The sequence below is a fragment of the Equus caballus genome, chromosome 17 (genome assembly GCF_041296265.1).
Source record: "Equus caballus isolate H_3958 breed thoroughbred chromosome 17, TB-T2T, whole genome shotgun sequence".
NCBI classification, from domain to species: Eukaryota; Metazoa; Chordata; class Mammalia; order Perissodactyla; family Equidae; genus Equus; species Equus caballus.
In genome coordinates this window covers 29,242,063-29,265,016 of record NC_091700.1, presented here as the reverse complement: position 1 = coordinate 29,265,016, position 22,954 = coordinate 29,242,063, and the positions used below count along the sequence as shown (strand labels likewise).

Here is a 22,954-nt window from a genome sequence, read left to right as displayed (position 1 = left end):
TAATTTTTCCTCTTTTCTTCGTTAAATATTATACTCCTCCACCCACTATTATAGGGTTGCACATTTCTTGTATACTTTACTTTTAGGTCTTGCTACTCCTACGATATTTTCTAAATGGTTGTTGGTGGTATATGAGGAAAGCTTTGGATTTTTACATACTTATTTTGGCTATCTTGTTTTCAGTCGTTTTTCAATTGATTCTCTTGGATTTTTCCAAGAAATATGATAACTTTGTTTCCTCCTTTCCAACAGAAGTACCTTTTATTTTATTTTCTTATGTAATTATATCATGAATGCTTCTAAAACAATGTTTAAATCATGGCAGAGAGCATATTTTCTAATCTTTTTTTCTGATTTCACTGGGCATGCTTCTAGTGTTTTACTATATGATGGTGCCTATTGGTTTAAGAGATATTTATTATGTTATGAAGGCATTTAATCCTATTATTGGGCTTAATTATGAACAGACTGTTTTTTGGTTTTTTTTTTTTCAAATCAGAAGCCCTTTTAGCATCTATCAAAACGATCTATTGGGGCTGGCCCCAAGGCCGAGTGGTTGGGTTCGCGCACTCTGCTTCAGCGGCCCAGGGTTTTGCAGGTTCGGATCCTAGGTGTGGACGTGGCGCCACTCATCAGGTTATATTGAGGTGGCGTCCCACACAGCACAACCATGTGCACTCACAACTAGAATATACAACTATATACCGGGGGCCTTTGGGGAGAAGAAGGAAAAAAAAAGAAGATTGGCAACAGATGTTAGAGCAGGTGCCAATCCTTAAAAAAATCTATTGTGTGCCCTTTACTCACTTATATAATGAATCATAACATGACTAATAGGCTTACTAATACCAACCCTCTTTGTATTCCTGAAATTAACCACATTTGGCCATAGTATATTTTTATTATACCATAGTAAACTCTCTTTTTGCCATTACTTTACTTACAATCTTTGCATCATTAGTAAGATCTGTCTTAGTTTTCTTTAGGGGGATATCTTTTATCAGGTTTCAGCATTCCTGTCAGTTATCTTGGCTTTATAAGAAGTAATCTGAAAGCTTTCTCTTTTTTTCCTATGCTCTGAACATTTAAAAAGAATTAGAATTCCTGATTTCTTATAGCATTGAAATACCTCCTGTAACACACGTTTAGTGGCACTTTTTATTAGAGGGTAGTTTTCTCAATTTCTTCTATAATCATAGCCTACAGGTTTTTTTCTTCCCTCTTCTACAGCCAATTTTTTTATTCATATCATCCTTTAAAAAAAAGAGACAGGTTTTCAGATATCTAAAACATAAATATAGCCACAACTAAAACTAAATACTGAGAAGAAAATGGTGAGAAAAAAACCAATCAGACACAAGCAAACATCGGAGACAAGCAAACAAGAAGAAAACAAAAGTAGGACTTAGGAGCATAAGCAAAACTGAATGCCAAACGGACAAGCATACAACTTGCTAGATCAAGTTACTTTGCAATAAAAAGGGAATATCCTAAAGAATATCCTTCATTTGCCCTTACACACAATTTGGCTAGTTAGGAAATTCTTGGTTACATTCTTTTTGTCCACCAAACTCTCTAGATGTTGAATCATTAACTTCGGAAATCTTGTGTGGTTGAAAAGAAGTCAGTCAGCTTCATTACTTTTCCATCATACATGACCTACTGGGTTTTTTTTTTTTTCTCCGCTTGATGTTTCTGAAATCACTTCTGTAATCCCTGAAAATTCAGTAAATTCCATCAGGATATTCTCCTAAAACACGAACCCTCTTGATCTCCAGATTCATGTTCTCATTCATTCTAAACAGTTTACTATTTTTTTCTTAAAATTGTCCATTTCCCATTATTCTGCTGTCTTCTCCACAGAAACCAATTATGGCTTTTCACTATCTACAATTCATTCTCTTTAACTGCCTTCATTTCCTTCCCCACTCTCTCTACATTTTATGCAATTTCCTCAAGCTCAACATATAGCTTACTGATTACATTTTCTATATTGTTTAACTCTGCTCCTGGTTGCTTGTAATAAATTATATTCTATAATGCAAATATGTTTCTGCTCTTTTTTATCCTTAGCTCTGCCACTTTCCTTTATATATTATCTTATTTTTGCTCTTTGTTTTCCCAGACGTCACTTTCTGTTTGACCTTCTTGGCAGTTTAGAACAACTGTCTAAAATTTTCTTTTTTCCTAGAAAAATTCACTTCTTCCAAATAGTGCGTATCAGCTATCTTTTGAATGCTAAAATATCTGCATGGGTTTCATGTTTGTTAAATTATTTGTGTTCTGTTAATTCATCTCTGAATAAGAGAAATTATCTCTGCTTCTGCCATTTAAACAACAATGGAGATAGTGTCTCCCTGAAGGGTGAACATTGAACACTTCTCTTAAAAAATCAACATCAAAGGTCTTAATTCAGGCCACATTTGCTTAATCAGCTGGCTAAGCAGCATGGAGGGAGCTGGGACTAAAGTTACTAAGTCCTTCATCTCTGTATAATTTCTCTCCACGTCTGCTGAAACCCTTCCATGATGAGAGCCAGTCCCACTTGGACTATGGCTATATCCTATACTCTACAGAGACTCTTGGTTTTGGCACATCTGTCTTCTTTGGGGTGAGCCAGACTCCTGAGAGACAGACTGAGTTAGAACGGAAGCCATAACTCACTCTCATTTTTTGTTTAGTGGGTCAGTGCCTAATTTTTCCTGGTCCTATAAAGTTTGTAATAAGACATTTGCCTCATGATTCTACTCTAAGCCTTACCTCTTCTAAGCTTTGCTCCTCCTTTGAAGGAAAACAGGTCAGCCTCTCCCCCAAAAATAGTATGATCACAAAGTCTCTCCTTTAGTTCTATTACAGCTGAAATTAGGTTTTCCTTATTTCTCTCAAAGCCTGAGAGAAACTAGCAAATGACAGAACACTATATATTCTCTTATACAACTGATTCAGGGAAATGTGTATCAACTGTCAAAGTTCTCACATTCAGTTCAGTTTAAATGGTATATCTAGCACCAATTCTGTCTAGTTTGTGGACAGAAACTAGACAGTAGCTCTACTTAGATACATTTTTCTTTTGGTTTTTTTGATATTTTGGTGAGATCAAGGCAAGATAATTTAATAAACATTCACATATTTCTATCATTTTTCCTCAAAATCAATTAACCCAATTTAATAATTTAAACATAAAAATCTGTGTATATATTTTATCTCCTGGAAGACATATACTATGAGCTACTTCATCAAGAACAGTGTGTGTGCACAGCAGATATTCAATATCAGTTAATTCTCCTCATGAGAGACATTTGAAATATATTCAGCATATAACTCAAAATTTTAAACACTTCAGTTCCATATTAAAGTAGCACATGTTTTTAAATGTCTTCTGTGTTCTAAAATGTCCATCTTTCCACCTTGCTCTCATAGTTCTCCTAAAACTATACCAATGTTTCTCTAAAATATAAAGGGTACTAGGAAAGATAGTTTAGAATGGAAATAAAAACCCCTAGCAAATAACTCAAAGTAAAACTTGTTCAAAGCTCTAATTAAGAAAGGAATTGTGCCATAATGGATATGGTACCATAGCCATTGAAGACAAACAGACCTAAATTGAAATCTTCACTCTTGCTAGCTATATGGTGTAGGACCAAATGAACATTACATTCCTCATTTAGAAGATGAGGATAATTCCTACACTTTACTGAACTGTTGCAAGGTTTAAATGAGATAGTATAGTAAGTGACCATTCAGTAGAGGGTATAGAGTTATATAGTGTGTGTGTATGTAAACATCTCTCTCCAAACTGTGATCTCCGATCTGGATAGGAGAGTCACAGCACCATTTCAAAGTGAAGTTCATGCTTTGAGCTCCTCTAAAACTTAAGATTTCAGTTCTAAACAATAAAGTTTCTTACTCCTGACACAGAGAATACTGTTATAAAATTCTGGTATGTTTCAATTATTATTTAAATAATGCCTTTATCCTATAAATCAATAGTTCCTAAGACTGATTAAGTTCACACAAACAGAAAAGAACAACAAAATGTGTACCCGAACCTCTAAAAGCTAGCTTTGTTCACTCTCTTTCTGAGGAAGAAGGCCATCAGCAAGTTTTCAACATGAAGAAGACTGTTATCCCAATCACAACTAACGAGACCAGTAGCTAAACCAGAATTAATAAAGTAGAGGTAAAACAAACCATCAATAATTATGGCAATATTAGGACCAACTGTCATATACGCTCTCCAGGAACAGGGAGGAGAGATGCATATAGAGAGGTAAGCAGGGATCCATAAAGAATGAAGACTCATTCTCTTGTGCTATTATAAATCTTGAACAATAATCAACCACTATTAGAGATCCCTAGGGTAAGAGGAGAATTCCCCATTCTTGCAAATACTGGAATGCATAAAAAATTCCACTGCTGGTAAGACGATTATTCCAGGCTTTCCAGCTTCCCTATGTCAAATAAAGCACTGATGCTGAAAATTTTCCATCCAATACCCTTAATCATAGAGGAAAGTGAAGAGTGGTACAGATAAACCTGGTGAAATTCCTCTGGAATTTCCCATTGGACCTTAAATCAATGTAAATTGTTTTTCCTATGCCATAATATGCCAAGGAACTGTTTTACTATAAAATTGTTATCATTACAATCTTTAAGCAAAATTGACACATCAGAAAGGCAGGCCATGTTCACGCCACATTTTCATGAATCTCCTAAAATACCAAGCAATGCTTTCTCCGAGAAATGTGAATCTAAACTGAACAGTATAGACTTAAGATAACCTAGACATTATTTCCTCAAAACTTAAAAGATCCTGGAGTGACGTCAACAACATCGCAGAGGGAGCTCTTCCCTTAGTCTCTCCCAACTAAGACACAACAAAAAGGACATTCATAAACCAACAGAGAACATTCACACAACACAGTAGACGTCTGAGAGATCCACACAGCCATACGTCTGAATGTGGAGGTGCTGGATCCTTCAGGAGGCAGTGGAAGGAGATAAGGGGATCTCCTCTCACTCCCCAAACAGCAGCAACCTAGGGCACCAGACCACATGCAGCAGCTGGCATGTGACTCTGAGAGGAGAGGGGGGAAAAGGCAGCCCTTCATAAGAATGGCTTCATTCTTGGAGTTGCGTCCCAGCCCACGAGAACACTCCACATGGAGGAGACTAGGCAACTGCAGAGGCCCAGGGGGGCAGACAGTGAGTGCAGAGCAGGAGTGCAATAACAAACTCACAACACAAAATGGAATAAGTTGTGACAACAGCACCTTAGATGAGGAAGAGGAAAAGGATGGAACCTACTTAGACTAAGGAAATAGGATGCTATCAGAAAATGGACTACCTCATCTATGAGATCTTTTATACAAACCTCTCACAGTAACCACTAAACAAAAAATCAGACAAGAGACACAAATGATAAATAAAGAGAAAACTAAGAAAACCATCATAAAGAACCACCAGACTGAATTAGCAGTCAGAAACACACAGGACAAGAAACAAGGGAAATACAGAACAAGTGGAAAACAAACGATAAAATGGCAGCATTAAGCCTCATACATGAATAATCACTCTAAATGTAAATGGACTGAATTCTCCAATCAAAAGACAAACAGTGGCAGGATGGATTAAAAAACAAGACCCAACAATATGCTGCCTCCAGGAAACACATCTCAGCTCTAAAGATAAACACAGCCTCAGAGTGAGGGGATGAAGATGATAGTCCAAGCAAACGGCAAACAAAGGAAAGCAGGTATTGCCATACTTATATCAGACTAAGTAGACTTCAAGATAAAAAAGAAAATGTGAGACAAAGGGGCGGTATGTAATGATAAAAGGGACATTCCACAAAGAGGACATAACATTTATAAATACATGTGTGCCTAACACAGGAGCACCAAAGTACATAAAGCAACTACTAACAGACCTAAAAGGAGACATTAACAGCAACACAATAATAGTAGGGGACCTCAACACCCCACTTACATCAATGGATAGATCATCCAGACAGAAAGTAAACAAGGAAATAGTGGAATTAATGAAAAACTAGACCAGATGGACTTAATAGATACATATAGGACACTCCAGCCAAAGACAGCAGAATACACATTTTTTTCCTAAGTGCACATGGAACATTCTCAAAGAGAGACCATATGCTGGGAAACAAGGCAAACCCTAATAAATTTAAGAAGATTAAAATAATACCAAGAATCTTTTCTGACCATGAAACTATGAAACTAAAAATCAACTACAAGAAAAAAGCTGGGAAAATGACAAACGTGGACTAAACAACATGCTACTGAACAACCAATGGATCGCTGAAGAAATAAAGGAGAACTCAAAAAATATCTGGAGAGAAATGAAAATGAAAATACACCATACCAACTCATATGCAATGCAGCAAAAGCAGTCCTAAGAAGGAAATTCAAAGCAATATGGGCCCACCTCAACAAACAAGAAAGATCTCAAATAAGCAATCTTAAACTACACCTAACAGAACTAGAAAAAAACAACAAATAAAACCCAAAGTCAGCAGAAGGAAGGAAATAACAAAAATTAGAACAGAAATAAATGAAATTCAAACAAACAAACAAAAAAAATGTTAGAAAGAATCAATGAAACTAAGAGCTGGTTCTTTTGAGAAGAAAAGCAAAATTGACAAACTCTTAGCTAGACTTACTAAGAAAACAAGGGAGAGGGGCTGGCCCCGTGGTTGAGTGGTTAAGTTCCGATGCTCTGCTTTGGTGGCCCAGGGTTTCGCTGGTTCGGATCCTGGGTGCAGACATGGCACCACTCATCAAGCCATGCTCAGGCGGCATCCCACACACCACAACCAGAAGGACCCACAACTAAAAATACACAACTATGTACCAGGGGGCTTTGGGGAGAAAAAGGAAAAATACAATCTTTAAAAAAAGAAAAAAAAGAAAGAAAACAAGGGAGAAGGCTCAAATAAATAAAATTAGAAACGAAAGAGGAGAAGTTATAAAGGATACCACAGAAATACAAAGGATTGTAAGAGAATACTATGAAAAACTATGTGCCCACAAATTGGACAATCTTGAAGAAATGGACAAATTCTTAGATTCACACAACCTCCTAAAACTGAATCAATAAGAAACAGAGAATCTGAATAGACCAATCAGAAGTAAAGAGATTGAAACAGTAATCAAAAACCATCCAAAAAGTAAAAGTCCAGGACCAGATGGCTTCCCTGGAGAATTCTATCAAACATTTAAAGAAGACTTACTACCTTATCTTTCTCAAAATATTCCAAAAAATTGAAGACGACGGAATACTTCCTAACACATTCTACGAGGCTAACATCACCCTGATCTTAAAGCCGGACAAGGACCATACAAAGAAGGAAAACTACAGCCAATATCGCTGATGAACATAGATGCAAATATCCTCAACAAAATATTGGCAAACCAAATACAGGAATACATTAAAGGGATCATACACCATGAACAAGTGGGATTTATACCAGAGACATAGGGAAAGTTCAACATCTACAAATCAATCAATGTGATACACCACATTAACAAAATGAGGAATAAAAACCACATGATCATCTCAATAGATGCAGAGAAAGCATTTGAAAAGATCCATCATCCACGTATGATAAAAACTCTCAATAAAATGAGTATGGGGGGCCAGAACAGTGGTGTAGATGCTTAGCTTGCACATTCCACTTTGGCAGCCCAGGATTCGCCAGTTCAGACCCTGGGTGCAGACCCACACACAGGTCATCAAGCCATGCTGTGGCAGCATCTCACACAGAAGAACTAGGAGGACATACAACTAGGATATACAACCATGCACTGGGGGCTCTGGAGGGAGGAAAAAGAAATGGATATAGAAGGAAACTATCTCAACATAATAAAGGCCATATATGACAAATCCACAACCAACATCATACTCAATGGGGAAAAACTGAAAGCCATCCATCTGACAATAGGAACAAGACAAGGGTGCCAACTCTTGCCACTTTTATTCAACAAAGTACCAGAGGTTTTGGCCAAAACAATTAGGAAAGAAAAAGAAACAAAAGGTATCACAGTCAGCAAGGAAGAAGTAAAACTCTCACTATTCGCAGACGACATGATTTTATATATAGAAAACCCTACAGAATCCATCAGAAAACTATTAGAAATAATGAACAACTACAGCAAAGTCGCAGGGTACAAAATCAACTTACAAAAATCAGTTGGATTTCTATACTCTAGTAATGAACTAACCGAAAGAGAACTCAAGAATACAATCCCAGGGGCCAAACCTGTGGCCAAGTGGTTAAGTTTGCACACTCCACTTCAGCGGCCCAGGGTTTCGCTAGTTCGGATCCTGGGCACAGACATGGCACCATTCATCAGGCCATGCCAAGGTGTCATCCCACATAGCATAACCAGAAGGACTTACAACTAGAATTTATAACTATGTACTGGGGGCTTTGGGGAGAAGAAGAAAAGAAAAGAAGATTGGCAGCAGATGTCAGCTCAGGTGCCAATCTTTAAAAAACAACAAAAAAAAGAATACAATCCCATTTGCAATTACAATAAAAAGAATAAAATATCTAGGAATAAATTTAACCAAGGAGGTGATAGACCTATACAAGTAAAACTGTAAAATATTACTAAAAAGAAATAGATGATGACATAAAGAAATGGAATAATATTCATGCACATAGATTGGAAGAATAAACATAGTTAAAATGTCCATACTACCTAAAGCAATCTACAGATTCAATGCAATCTCAATCAGAATCCCAATAACATTCTTCATGGAAACAAAACAAAGAATCCTAAAATTCACATGTGACAACAAGAGACTCCAAATAGCTAAAGAAATCCCGAGAAAAAGAACAAAGCTGGAGGCATCACAATCCCTGATTTCAAAATATACTACAAAGCTATAGTAATCAAAATAGCATGGTACTGGTACAAAAAAAGAGAGACACAGTTCAATGTAACAGAACTGAAAGCCCAGAAATAAAACCACACATCTACAGGCAACTAGTCTTCAACAAAGGAGCCAAGAACACACAATGGAGAAAGGAAAGTCTCTTCAGTAAATGGTGCTGGGAAACTGGACAGCCACATGCAAAAGAATGAAAGTAGACGATTATCTTTCACCATACACAAAAATTAACTCAAAATGGATTAAAGACTTGAATATAAGACCTTATAGGCAGTACAGTCTTTGACATCGGTCTTAGAAGGATCTTTTCGAATATCATGTCTACTTGGGCAAGGGAAACAAAAGAAAAAATAAGTAAATGGGACTACATCAGACTAAAGAGCTTCTGTAAGGCAAAGGAAACCAGGGACAAAACGAAAAGACAAACCACCAACTGGGAGAAAATACTTGCAAATCATATATCTCACAAGGGGTTAATCTCTAAAATATATAAAGAACTCATACAACTCAACAACAAAAAAAACAAACAACGCAATCAAAAAACAGGCAGAGGATATGAACATTTTTCCAAAGAAGATATACAGTCAGCCAACAGGCACATGAAAAGATGTTCAACATCACTAATCATCAGGGAAATACAAATCAAAGCTGCAATGAGATATCTCTTTACACCTGTTGGAATGGCTGTAATTACCAAGACAAATAACAAATGTTGGAGAGGATGTAGAGAAAAGGGAACCCTCATACACTGCTGATGGGAATGCAAACTGGTACAGCCACTGCAGAAAACAGTACGGAGATTTCTCAAAAAATTAAAAATAGAAATACCATACAACCCAGCTATACCACTACTGGGTATTTATCCAAAGAACTTGAAATCAGCAATTCAAAGACACTTATGTACCTCCATGTTCACTGCAGCATATTCACAATAGCCAAGATATGGGAGCAACCCAAGTGCCCAACAACTGATAAATGGATAAAGATTTGGTATACATACACAATAGACACAGCCACAAAAAATACAAAATCATCCCATTTGCAACAACATGCATGGAACTTAAGGGTATCATATTAAGCAAAACAAGCCAGAGAAAGACAAACACCATATGATTTCACTCATATGAGGAAGATAAACGCATGGACAAAGAGAATAGATTAGTGCTTATCAGAGGGGAAGGAGGTTGGGGAGTGGGCATAAGGGGTAAAGGAGCACATATATATGGTGTCTGAGAAATAACAATGTACAACTGAAATTTCACAATGTTATAAACTAGTATGACTTCAAGAAAATAAAAGGAAAAAAAGAAAACCATGATACATTCAGTTGAATAAATAGTAACATTCCAAATAATAAATAAATAAGCTTAAAAGATTCCAACTATTACATAAATCAAGAAACAGTAAATAATCTTCCAGAATATTCATCAGAATAAATAACTTACGATCTGATGTGTGGAAAATCCTCTTCAATTTTGCTTCCTGTGTTTTTGAAAATTTGGAGTGCAGCTTCTGCTACTTTTTCATCATCCATTTTCAGACAAGCCAGGAGAGATTCAAATGTTTCCGCAGAATGAAATGAGATTGGATGTGTAAATGAGAGTACCTAAAAAATAAGTCATAAAAATGATCTGCAAATACTTTTCATATTTTAATATAAATCCAAAATATTACATATTAGAAATACTACAAATCAAAGTAAATACAAAAATAATTACACTACCAAGTAAATGAGGACAGTATAAATAAAATTTTTAAATGTAATCAAATATATAACAGAAATATTCTTTTGTAGGTAGACTGTATGATCTGAAGAAATCATTTCTTTCCAAATTGAAATTACATATTAATATAATTCTACTCAAGATAATTTGGATTTTGGTTAATGTTTGATTTTTTTTTTTTGGAGGGAGATGAGGGTAGGAGAAAAGGAGACGAGAGAATTATACAAAATATCTCTATGCTTCTAAATAAAGGTCATTAGAAGAGACTAGCTAATAACATTTTTCGAAAAAAGTAATCTAGGAAGGGGGTAAAATACCAGATAGTAAAAGATATTATAAGGTTACAATAATCAAATCAACATAGTACTAACACCAGAAGAAACATAAAACAGAAATAGCAAGGCGATAAACAAACCCTAGCATACATAAGAACTTAAGAGTATACAGAGTGTAAAAGACTATAAAGAAGGCAACAGAAAGTAAGAGTGGATGGGATTTTTAATTAATAGTCATGGTAAAACTGGGTAGTCCTTTGGAGGATCAAATTAGATCCTCCCCCATGACACACACTTTGAAAAATTTCAGATGGGTTATGTTTCAAATTTAAAAAACAAAAAAATAAAATCCCTCTGAACATAAGATTTTTTAAGCTTAAAATAAACAACTGGAATCAAATGTGGAATGTAAAAACAAGCAAGTAGTAGAAAAATATATTATGCATAACACCATACATGTAAGACTAAGAAACAAGAAGAAAAATAAGCAATGCTAGAGATATATACATAGACACGGATGGTAAAAACTATAAATAATGGTAAGAAAATAACAAATCCAAAATTAAAAACAGTTACATCTGAGGGATGCGAGTGAGGGAAAAAACTCACTCAGGGAACTTCAACAGTATTGTTCATACTCTTTTTACAGTCGTGTGCTGCTAAACAGTGTGGATATTTCTGAGAAATGTGCTGTCAGGCAATTTCATCTACTGTGTGAACATTGCAAAGTGTACTTACACAAACCTAGATGGTATAGGCTACTACACATCTAGACTATATGGTACTAATCTTAAGGGACCACTGTCATACATGCAGTCTGTCATTGACTAAAACATTCTCATGCAGCACGTGATTGTAATCTGAGTTAGTATTCTAGTTACTTTTCACTAGTATAAATTTTATTATGATACTGTATAACTTACATATCACAGAGCACATTTTACTTTTTTATATATCAAATATGTTCTAAAGAAAACGCAAGGGAAATAAAAAGCTCACTTAAATCAGTTAAAAAAACAAAAGATTGAGATGTCAGTAGAAAATGAACACAAGATAAAAATAATGAATTCACCATAGGAAAAACACTAATGATTAACATATGGAAGGTATACCCCACTAGTAATAATTACGCCAATTAAAACTATTTTTGCTTATTGGATTAGCAAATCTATTAAAAGTTTACAATACTCCATGTCTGTCGAGATAGAAAATAGGTACTTAATACACTATTGACAAAATTATATATAGGTACAATTTCTCTGTAAAGAACTTGAAAAGGGCCATTCTCTTTGACCCAGTAATGCCCTTCTAGTATTAAGAAAAAGATATTAGAGGAAGAGATCTTAGATATATTTATCTTGGAAGTGATTATAAGAATGAAATTAGAAAAATCTAAATATCCAACAACAAGGAAATAGTTGGGAACACTATGACACACCAAACATGGACTAATCACCATTTCAAAACATAATACTCATTATTGTTTTTACTATGAGCCAGACACTGTACTAAGAAATTTTTGTACAAGACTTAATTCAGTCCTCTGTGAAATAAGTACTATTATCATCTCCATTACAGATGATGAAGCAGAGGTAATTAACTTGCCCAAAAGCATACATCTAGTAAACAACGGGCAAAAATCAGATCTGTTTTTGGACACATTTAAAAACACTGTCTTAAAAAACACTGAGAGAGGCCGGCCCCGTGGCCGAGTGGTTAAGTTCGCGTGCTCCGCTTCAGCGGCCCAGGGTTTCACCAGTTCGGATCCTGGGTGCGGACATGGCACCACTCATCAGGCCATGCAGAGGCGGCGTCCCACCTGACACAACTAGAGCGGCCCACAACTAGAATATACAACTATATATCTGGGGGGGATTTGGGGAGGAAAAAAAGGAGATTGGCAACAGCTGTTAGCTCAGGTGTCAATCTTTAAAAAAAAAAAAAACTGAGAGAAATCCTTATAATTTAATAAAGAAAAATAGACAAGATACTAAATTTTATCTTCAGTCTCATCTCAACTATATATGTGTGCATTTTTTTAAGGATTAAAAGTAGTATTCCATTGTATATATATACTACATCTTCTTTATCCATTCATCCATTGATGGGCACTTAGGTTGTTTCCAAATCTTGACTATTGTGAAAAATGGTGCAATGAACATAGGGGTGAATATATTTTTTCAAATTAGTGTTTTTGTGTTCTTTGGATAAATACTCAGAAGTGGAACAGCTGGATCATATGGTAGTTGTATTCTTAATTTTTTGAGGAATCTCCATACTGTTTTCCATAGTGGTTACACCAGTTTAAAATTCCCACAAGCAGTGTACGAGTGTCCCCTTTTCTCCACATCCTCTCCAACACTTGTTATTTCTTGTCTTTTTAATGGCAGCCATTCTGACGGGCATGAGGTGACACCTCATTGTAGCTTTCATTTGCATTTCCCTAATAATTAGTGATGTTGAACATCTTTTCACGTGTCTATTGGTTATCTGTATATCTTCTTTGGAAAAATGTCCCTAAGTGTCCATCAATGAATGAATGGATACAGATGATGTGGTGTGTGTATTTACACATATACACATATGTGTTTGGGGGGGGGGGGCCACTACTCAGCCATAAAAATAAAAAGATGAAATTTTGGCATTTGTGACAACATGGATGGACTTCGAGGGCATTATGCTAAGTGAAATAAGTCAGACGGAGAAAGACAAATACCATATGATTTCACTCATATGCGGAAGAGAAAACAACAACAACAACAACAAACAAACACATAGACAAAGAGAACAGACTGGTGGTTACCAGATGGAAAGATGGGAGCGGGGGAGGGTGAAAGGGGTAAAAAGGCACACGCATACAGTGACAGACGGCAATTAGACTTTGGGTGGTGAACACAATGTAGTCCACACAGAAACAGAAATGTAATGATGTAAAACTGAAATCCACCTTATATTTATATAATACTATAAACAAAGATTACTTCAATAAAAAAAGATTAAAAGAAAAAAGGAAACTAATGTTTACACATTACATATATATAATGTATATATATAACTAATGTATATACATTAATGTATATACAATATAACTAATGTGTATACATATAGGCTTATGAATGTTTTATTCTTTACATTTTCTAAGTTGTCAACAATTAACTGATATTTTTACAATCAGTAAAAAGCAGTAGCATATTTTAGCTAACAAAAGATAAAATGGAGTTTCAGGAAGATTTCGGCTCCTTTTGTGGTACGGTTAGCACTTTCTTTGCTCACTAATGAAACCTTCAAATTATAATCCACTACTTTAATATAGTTAATACTAGACTATCTTATACAATTTAAATCTGAAAATATTTAGCTTACTTGTTAGAATATACAATTTTTAAACTACCTACAACAATTGAGAAAATTTTACTCTAGGCTCTATAAACTTAAGAAGCAAATATCAAGAAAATATAAACTATATATGTTTAACAGTTATCTAATTAGGTACTTAATTTCATCTTAAGCATATTTACCTTAAGCAGCTCAAGGCCTGCCCTGATAGCTTGATCAGTAGGAACACCCTCATCTTCATCATCCGCTGTTCCATCTATTGATTTGTTCACCTGCTTAATAAGAGCACTAAAGTATGACAAAAAAAAAATTGTCATTTTTTAACTGTCCTTTATTAGCAATATGTAATAAAAACAATCTTGAATATTTTCTATAGAGACCACATCAAAACCATAACAAATTTCCTATTAGCTGTTTCCCAAACATTACTGCAAAACAAAAAACTCTAACACACGCATACCTTGTTTTATTGTGCTTCACTTTATTGAGTTTCGCAGATACCGCTTTTTTTACACACTGAAGGTCTGTGGTAACCCTGAGTCAAGCAAGTCTGTCTGTGCCGTTTTTCCAACAGCATTTTCTCACTTCATGTCTCTATCATATTTTGGTAATTCTCACAGTATTTAAAACTTTGCCATTATTATTATATTTGTTATGGTGATCTGTGATTGCCATCCCTGGTGGTCTGGTGGTTAAGATTCGGTGCTTTCACTGCCACAGTCCAGGTTCGCTTCCAGGTCAGGGAACCACACAACCTGTATTTTGCTTGCCATGCTGTGGTGGCTGTGTTTACTATGATACTAAAAGCTACACCACCAGAATTTCAAATACCAGCAGGATCGCCCATGTGGATAGGTTTCAGCAGAGCTTCCAGACTAATACAGACTAGGAAAAAGGACCTGGCCACCCACGTCTGAAAAAATTGGCCACAAAAACCCTACGAATAGTAGCAGAGCATTGTCTGATATTGCACCAGAAGGTGAGAGGATGGGGCAAAAAAGACCAGGCAGGGTTCCAACAACACTAACGACAATATGCCATCAGTGATCTTTAATGTTTCTATTTTAATTGTTTTGGGGTGCCACGAACTGCATCCATATAAGACAGCAAAGTTAATCGATAAATGTCGAGTGTGCTGACTGCTCCACTGACCAGCTGTTCCCTGTTTCTCTTTCTCTCTGTGGGCCTCCCCATTCCCTGGGACACAACACTATTGGAATTAGGCCAATTAATAACCCTATGGTGGCCCCTAAGTATTAAAGTGAAAGGAACAGTTGCACACTGCTCACTTCAAATCAAAAGCTAGAAATGATTAAGCTTAGTGAGGAAGGCATGTCAAAGCTGAGACAGGCCAAAAGCTAGGCCTCTTGGGCTAAACAGTTAGCCAAGCTGTGAATGCAAAGGAAAAGTTCTTGAAGGAAATTAAAAGTGCTACTTCAGTGAATACACGAATGATAAGAACGCAAAACGGCCTTACTGCTAACAGGAAAAAGGTTTAGTGGTCTGGATAGACGATCAGACCAGACACAACATTCCCTTAAGCCAAAGCCTAATCCAACGCAAGGCCTTAACTCTCTTCAATTCTATGAAGGCTGAGAGGTGAAGAAGCTACAAAACAAAACATGGAAGCTAGCAGGGGTTGGCTCATGAGATTTAAGGAAATGAGCCATCTCTATAACATGAAAGTACAAGGTGAAGCAGCCAGTGCTGATGTAGAAGCTGCAGTGAGTTATCCAGAAGATCTAGCCAAAATAATTCCTGAAGGTGGCTATACTAAACAGATTTTCAATGTACACAAAACAGCCTCATGTTGGAAGAAGATGCCATCTAGGACTTTCATAGGAGAGGAAAAGTTGATGCCTGGCTTCAAAGCTTCAAAGGACATGCTGACTCTCTTATTAGGGACTACGGCAGCTGATGACTTTAAGTTGAAGCCAATGCTCATTTACCATGCCAAAAACCCTAGGGCCCTTAAAAATTATGCTAAATCTACCCTGTGCTCTATAAATGGAACAACAATGTCTAGATGATAGCACATCTGTTTACAGTGCGGTTTACTGAATATTTTAAGCCCACTTTGAGAAAAAAAAGATTCTGCTCAGAAAAAGATTCCTTTCAAAATATTTGCTCCCTGACAATGCACTTGGTCACCTAGGAGCTCTGATACAGATGTACGAGATTAATGTTTTCATGCCTGCTAACACAATAACCATTCCACAGCCCATCGATCAAGTGGTAACTTCGACTTTCAAGTCTTATTATTTAAGAAATACATTTCATAAGGCTATAGATGCCATAGAAGGTGATTCCTCTGACGGATCTAGGCAAAGTAAATGCAAAACCTTCTGGAAAGAATTCACCATTCTAGATGTCATTAAGAACATTCAAGATTCACGGGAAGAGGTCAAATAGCAACATTAACAGGAATTTAGAAGTTGATTCCAACCCTAATGGATGACTTTGAGGGATTCAAGACTTCAGTGGAGGAAGTAACTGCAGATGTGATGGAAATAAAAAGAGAACTAGAATTAGAAGTGGAGCCTGAAGATGCGACTGAATTGCTGCAATCTCATAATAAAACTTTAATGAATGAGGAGTTGCTTCCTATGGATGAACAAAGAAAGTGGTTTCTTGAGATGGAATCTACTCCTAGTGAAGATGCTGTGAATGCTGCTGAAATGACAACAGAGGATTTAGAATACTACATACACTTAGTCAATAAAGCAGTCACAGGGCTTGAGAGGACTGACTCCAATTTTGAAAGAAGTTCTACTGTGGGTAAAATGCTATCAAACAACATTGCATGCTACAGAGAAACCATTCGTGAAAGGAAGTGTCAATCAATGCAGGAAACTTCATTATTGTCTTATTTTAAGAAATTGCCGCAGCCACCACCCTGATCATTCAGCAGCCACCAACAGTGAGGCAAGACCCTCCATTAGCAAGAAGACCATGACTCGCTGAACGCTCAGATGATGATTAGCATTTTTTAGCAATAAAATATTTTTTAATTAAGGTATGTACATTGTTTTTTTAGACACAATGCTATTGCACATTTAACAGACTACAATATAGTGTAAACATAACTTTTTATGCACTGGGAAACCAAAATATTTGTGTGACTCGTTTATGGCAATATTTGCTTTATTGCAGTGGTCTAGAAGTGAACTGGCAATATCTCCAAGGTATGCCTACAAATATTTTGAGACAGTTCTCTCTAAAAAGAGTATTTTCCCTTATCCATGAAAATAAAGTCAAAATGTTATTTGATTTGCTATCTATTAATTTTACTTTTGCTTTGTTTATTAGCACTATCTATATTGTTATTGTTGTATTTTCCACAGAAGGCCTATACCCAAACACATGAATGATAGATGTTTTCTAATTATCAAAATACTTGACTGCTCCAGAAAGTAGAACACTGTATACTGGAATAAAGGATAAATGACAACACTAAGCACTTTCAAACTTTACCAAATATTACTGTGTGTCAAACACTATTCTAAGAGCCAGAAACACAGAGGCCTGCTCCTGAAATGTGTAAAAATACCTAGATAACAGACATACAATAAAACTGCACTAGAACATTAGAATGGATCAGAAAGGAAACACACTATTTTCAAATTTTCTTCTAAAAACAAGGTTACATTATTTTAAAAGAAACATTTGTAATGCAATGTCAATTATCTAAAATAGTCGCTCACACTGATAGGGTTTTTTTTACCAAAAAAAAAAAAACCAAAAATACCAGGTTAAAGACATAGTATGTATCAAAATACAAGAAAATTGAATTATTCAATGTTCCTAAAAGTGTTTAGTAGATCTATGTTTCTACAAAAATATTATGTATCCAAACTTAAGGTAAACCTAGGAGTCAAATGCATCCGTCTCCCTTGCAGGGTCTTCTTAAATTATCATCCCCTTAACAGTTGGTATCTTTGAGGATGTTTCCTCTCCTTTTCTGCCCATTTTCCCTGATTAATCGATTCTCATAGCTCCAATTATCTCCCAAAACATCTTCAGCCTGAATCCTCTTCCCATATTTTCAGCAGCCCTAAGGTTTTTTACCTACATGTAACATAGGAATGAAAAATACAACATATCCAAAATTAAACTCATTATTTTCTTCCATGACTACAAGCGTGAAACACTCGGTCTAGTGAGAGAGGGCCAAAATTAAGTAAACAAATACATGAAAAAGATAAATCAGGAACAATAAGGACTAGAAAGAAGGCCAAGACAAAAAGTGAAGTTCTCTAGCCAGGATAGTCAGAAAAAAGCATTTCTGAAGAAGTACGATTGAGCTAATAACCAAAGAACAAGGGCCAGTCAAAAGATCTGTGAGAAGAAGCATCAACCTGGAAAATCAAAGAGAATCAATTGAGAAACTATTAAAAAATACTAAGAGTTCAGTGAGGTGACACTAACAAAAAACTAAAGAATCAATACTACTTTCCTATTAGCCAAAGCCACATAAAAAATACAGAGAGGGGAAAATCTATTCACAATAATAAGTCAAAATATATAAAATAACTAGGAATAAAAAGTTTTAAGTGCACAGAATCTATATGTAAATTCTAAAATTATATGAAGGGAGCATAGAGATTTGAATAATCAACAAATATTTTGGTAAGATGGAAACACAGTATCACACAAATGGCATTTTTCACTAAATCTATAAATGTCTCAGGGGAACACAACTTAATGCGGAACAAAATTCAACAGATACATTCTATGGCCCATCTGGAAAAATTAATTAACATTTTGGAACAGCCAATAAATTTAGGGGAGGAGGAATGAAAGAACTTTCTCAATGAAATAAAAGTGTATCGAAAAAACCTCAAAGACAAAGGAATCAAAGCAAAAGTCCATTAAGAGTCCAAATCATACAGGAATTTATGCTATAATAAGCGAACACTTCAAATCAAATGAGAAGGAATCAATTTTTCAATAAATGGAGTTGATACAACAAGCTATCATATGCTTTTAAACAAGTATGGATCTCTTCCTCCATCTTACGCTAAAATCAATTCCAGACCAATTAAAGATTTAGATGTAAAAAAACATAACCACCTAATGATAACAAAGACAGAAAGAAACCATAAAGGAAACAATTGATAGATTATAATTAAATCGATCTATAACTTAACGTTTACTAATGTCAAGCACAAATTTAAAAGGCAACTGAACTAGATTCAAAGCCTTATTTTATAAAGCACTCTTATCAGTAAGAAAAAGAGGGGCTGGCCCGGTGGTGCAGCAGTTAAGTGCGCACGTTCCGCTTCTCAGCAGCCCGGGGTTCGCCGGTGAGGATATGGCACTGCTTGGCACGCCATGCTGTGGTAGGTGTCCCATGTATAAAGTAGAGGAAGATGGGCACGATGTTAGCTCAGGGCCAGACTTCCTCAGCAAAAAGAGGAGGATTTGGCAGTAGTTAGCTCAGGGCTAATCTTCCTCAAAAAAAAAGACAATTCCTCCAAGTCCCTCATAGAAAAAAAAGAAATGCAATTAGCAAAGAAATATTGGGAAGAAAATGTTCAATTTTATTAGTAATACCATTTTTTTAAAAAAAGAGTACCATCGCTCACCTACAAAATGGCAAAGACTGAAAAGGTCAATAGCCACTATAGTGAAGAGTTAGGTGAACTGGACATTCATTGACTACTGGTGGGGACTAAGAATGCAATCTTTCTGGAGGCCTAATACATACATAACGTGGTGGGTAACCAAGAGGACTGTGGAGGCAGACTTTCTGGATTTAAATGCCAAACACCACTTCCCAGCAGTGGGAAAGGCACTCAGCATCTCTGTAATTCACTGTTCCTTATTTGTAAAATGAGAATAATAATTATTTCTTGTCTCACAGAGTTAAGAAGTAACTTGAGTTAAAACACAAAGCGTAAAATGTTTAGAATCATCCCAGGCACATTATAAGCACTAATTGCTACCATCTGTTATTGTTACGTTTTGACATATCTTCTATATCACTATGACTGACTGATTGCTAAAGCCAAAGACCTCCTTCGGTCCTCACTTTCTTTGACTGTCCATAATATGCGTTCTTTCTGAAAACTTTCTCCACCTTAACTTTCAAAACACTACAATAAGCTGGTTTTTTACATTTCTGTAACTTTTCTACTGTAAAAAAAAAAAAAAAAAGGAAATTCCAATGTTCTGCCCATGATCTTTTGATCTTTTTACTTCTTTCTATACAATCTCTTGCTCAGGGAACTAATCCATTCTCACAGTTTCACATTAAACTCAATTTGCCTTGATTTTTTCCCCTTTTTTGAGGAAGACTAGCCCTGAGCTAACATCCACAGCCAATTCTCCTCTTTTTGCTGAGCAAGATGGGCCCTGAGCTAACATCTGTGCCCACCCTCCTCTATTTTATATGTGGGACACATGCCACAGCACGGCTTGATAAGCAGTGTGCAGGTCCATGCCCAGGATCTGAACCAGAGTACGTGAACTCAACCGCTATACCATCGGGCCAGACCCTGCCTTGATTATTTTTAAAAAATTGTTTGTCATACCCAAATAAGCACATCCTTTCTCACCTACTTCAAAATCAGCTCCCTTCACTCTCTCAACGTGTTACTATTCTCTTCACATTTGGACTTGAACTTTTATGTCTGACTCCTGTTCACCTTTATTCCTCATTTCCAGTATGATAACCTGGGTTGTTCTTTTAAAACCTTCCTCAAATTTGTTCTTTACATCCCACTACCACCACCCATAGACAATTATAATAACGTCTTAGCAATCTCTCTCTTCTACTTCCCTCCTCCTATCCGTCAGCAATCATCTGTGATTCTCAACGGACCAAAGAATAAAGTAATAGCTCTAAAGTTAGATCTTAAAGGCTTTCCACAATCTGATCCCAACTACTTTTTTAGGATCATCTCACAACACTTTTATACCTCTCCATACTGTAGCTTAAATAGATGGCAGTCATTTTCAAAATATTCTTGTTCTTCCCTATGTAGTTAGCTTGGCTTACATTAATCTCAATGCCTGGAATACTCCTCCCATCTCTGTAGAAACAAAATCTCACTAATTCTTCTTCTTAGGTCAAATACTACCCCCTTGGAGAAATCTTCTTTCAGTTATCTGAACACCATCTGCACTAATTTTATGGAACTATAATATAATCTACTGATTACAACTCTTTATTCCGGAGCCGGCCCTGTGGCCGAGTGGTTGGGTCCGCCCGCTGTGCTTCAGCAGCCCAGGGTTTCACCCGTTCGGATCCTGGGCACGGACACAGCACCATGCATCAAGCCATGCTGAGGCGGCATCCCACATGCCACAACTAGAAGGACCTACAGCTAGTATATACAACTATGTACTGGGGGGCTTTGGGGAGAAAACAAAAAATTCTTTATTGCATTACTAGACAGAAGGTTGATGAAAAGCAGAAAGTATGCTTTGCCAACACCTAACTAGCACTGCCTTGAATAGAGAAGGCATGGGGATTATTTATTTAATTCATGAATTTCAATCTGACTCAGATTCTTCCTTGTACTAACGTACAGGGTTCTAGCTTTTTGTTTTGTTTTGTTTTTCAAACCATGGAAACCCCTTCTTCAAATGAAAATTGATGGAAGAGGAGTCCAAAGTGACTAATGGCTATCCAAAGGAGGGTCTCTCTACTCTACGGGGGGGTGGGTGGTGTCAGGGCCCAAAAGATACACCCTATGCCCTCCTCAACAAAAAATCTCCACAGCATATAGGAATATAGGATATACCATTAGTACTATTTATTTTAGATTCTAATACATCTCTGAAAGATACTAGTGATGACTAGTAAATCAGTATGCTGTACGTATTTTATAAGTACTTTATTTTTTTTCAACCAGTTGAAACATTTTAAAAAAATGTTTGGAAAAAAACAACTCTTCTCACATTTTATAAAAGAGAGTACAGACATAAAAACAAAGTACTTTCCAAGATGTCCCAGTCAGGTGATATCAAAGCTGAAACTTTAAATGAGGGTTGTTTTAAAAACAAGATTTTCAGTTCTTAAATGTCTGTGAAAATACATCATATGTTACTTTACAATATATTCACCTCGTTTACCTTTCCTGAGAGTACAACTACAATTCATTTGTTATTACCTAACTTATGCAAGCTAACTAAAAAGAGGAATTCCTGGTACAATGGTAATAGACAGGCGTAGACTGATGATTTCTCCCCCAAATTGAAGCAATACTTTAAACAAGAGAAACTAATACAGATATATACACACATAAATGCATATATATGAATAGATATATATACAGGTAGTATATAGCCATCATGTATATACATAAATCTATACAGATAAGTGCCTTGTATACGGCAGGTACTCAATAGTGATTGACTGACTGACTGAATGAATGAACAGTAATGAAAATTTAATATTTTTATATACAAATACCTGATAGATTCAGTATCTATGTGCACAGGTGCTATCCTCTCCAAGAGAAACTTGATCATTTCCAGGAAAGGATTTGTAGGCTGTTTGGGGTTGCCCAACTTCTTAGTTATTTCACGCTGTAATGTAGATTTTTTAAATATTACAAAAGTATGTTTAAATGATTACATTACAGTACAATGTTAAGAACCTACAATAACTAAACCATGTAGTACTGGTGCTGGAATAAATAAACCAACAGGAATTGAACAAGTCTGGAAAAGAGACTAGATTAAGAATTC

The 22,954-nt window shown here is 36.0% G+C and overlaps 1 protein-coding gene across 16 annotated transcripts in view; it reads right to left on the bottom strand.

Moving 5' to 3' along the window:
- Window positions 1-22,954, bottom strand: part of PDS5B (PDS5 cohesin associated factor B) — a 194,179-nt gene that overhangs the window by 57,675 nt on the left and 113,550 nt on the right. For all 16 annotated transcript variants that reach the window (XM_023621486.2, XM_023621489.2, XM_023621492.2 and 13 more), the window contains 3 exons: window positions 22,677-22,792; window positions 14,437-14,542; window positions 10,365-10,525 (listed from right to left, as the gene is read on the bottom strand). In XM_023621486.2, coding sequence (XP_023477254.1) covers window positions 10,365-10,525; window positions 14,437-14,542; window positions 22,677-22,792 — 383 coding nt within the window. The remainder of the gene's footprint in view (window positions 1-10,364; window positions 10,526-14,436; window positions 14,543-22,676; window positions 22,793-22,954) is intronic.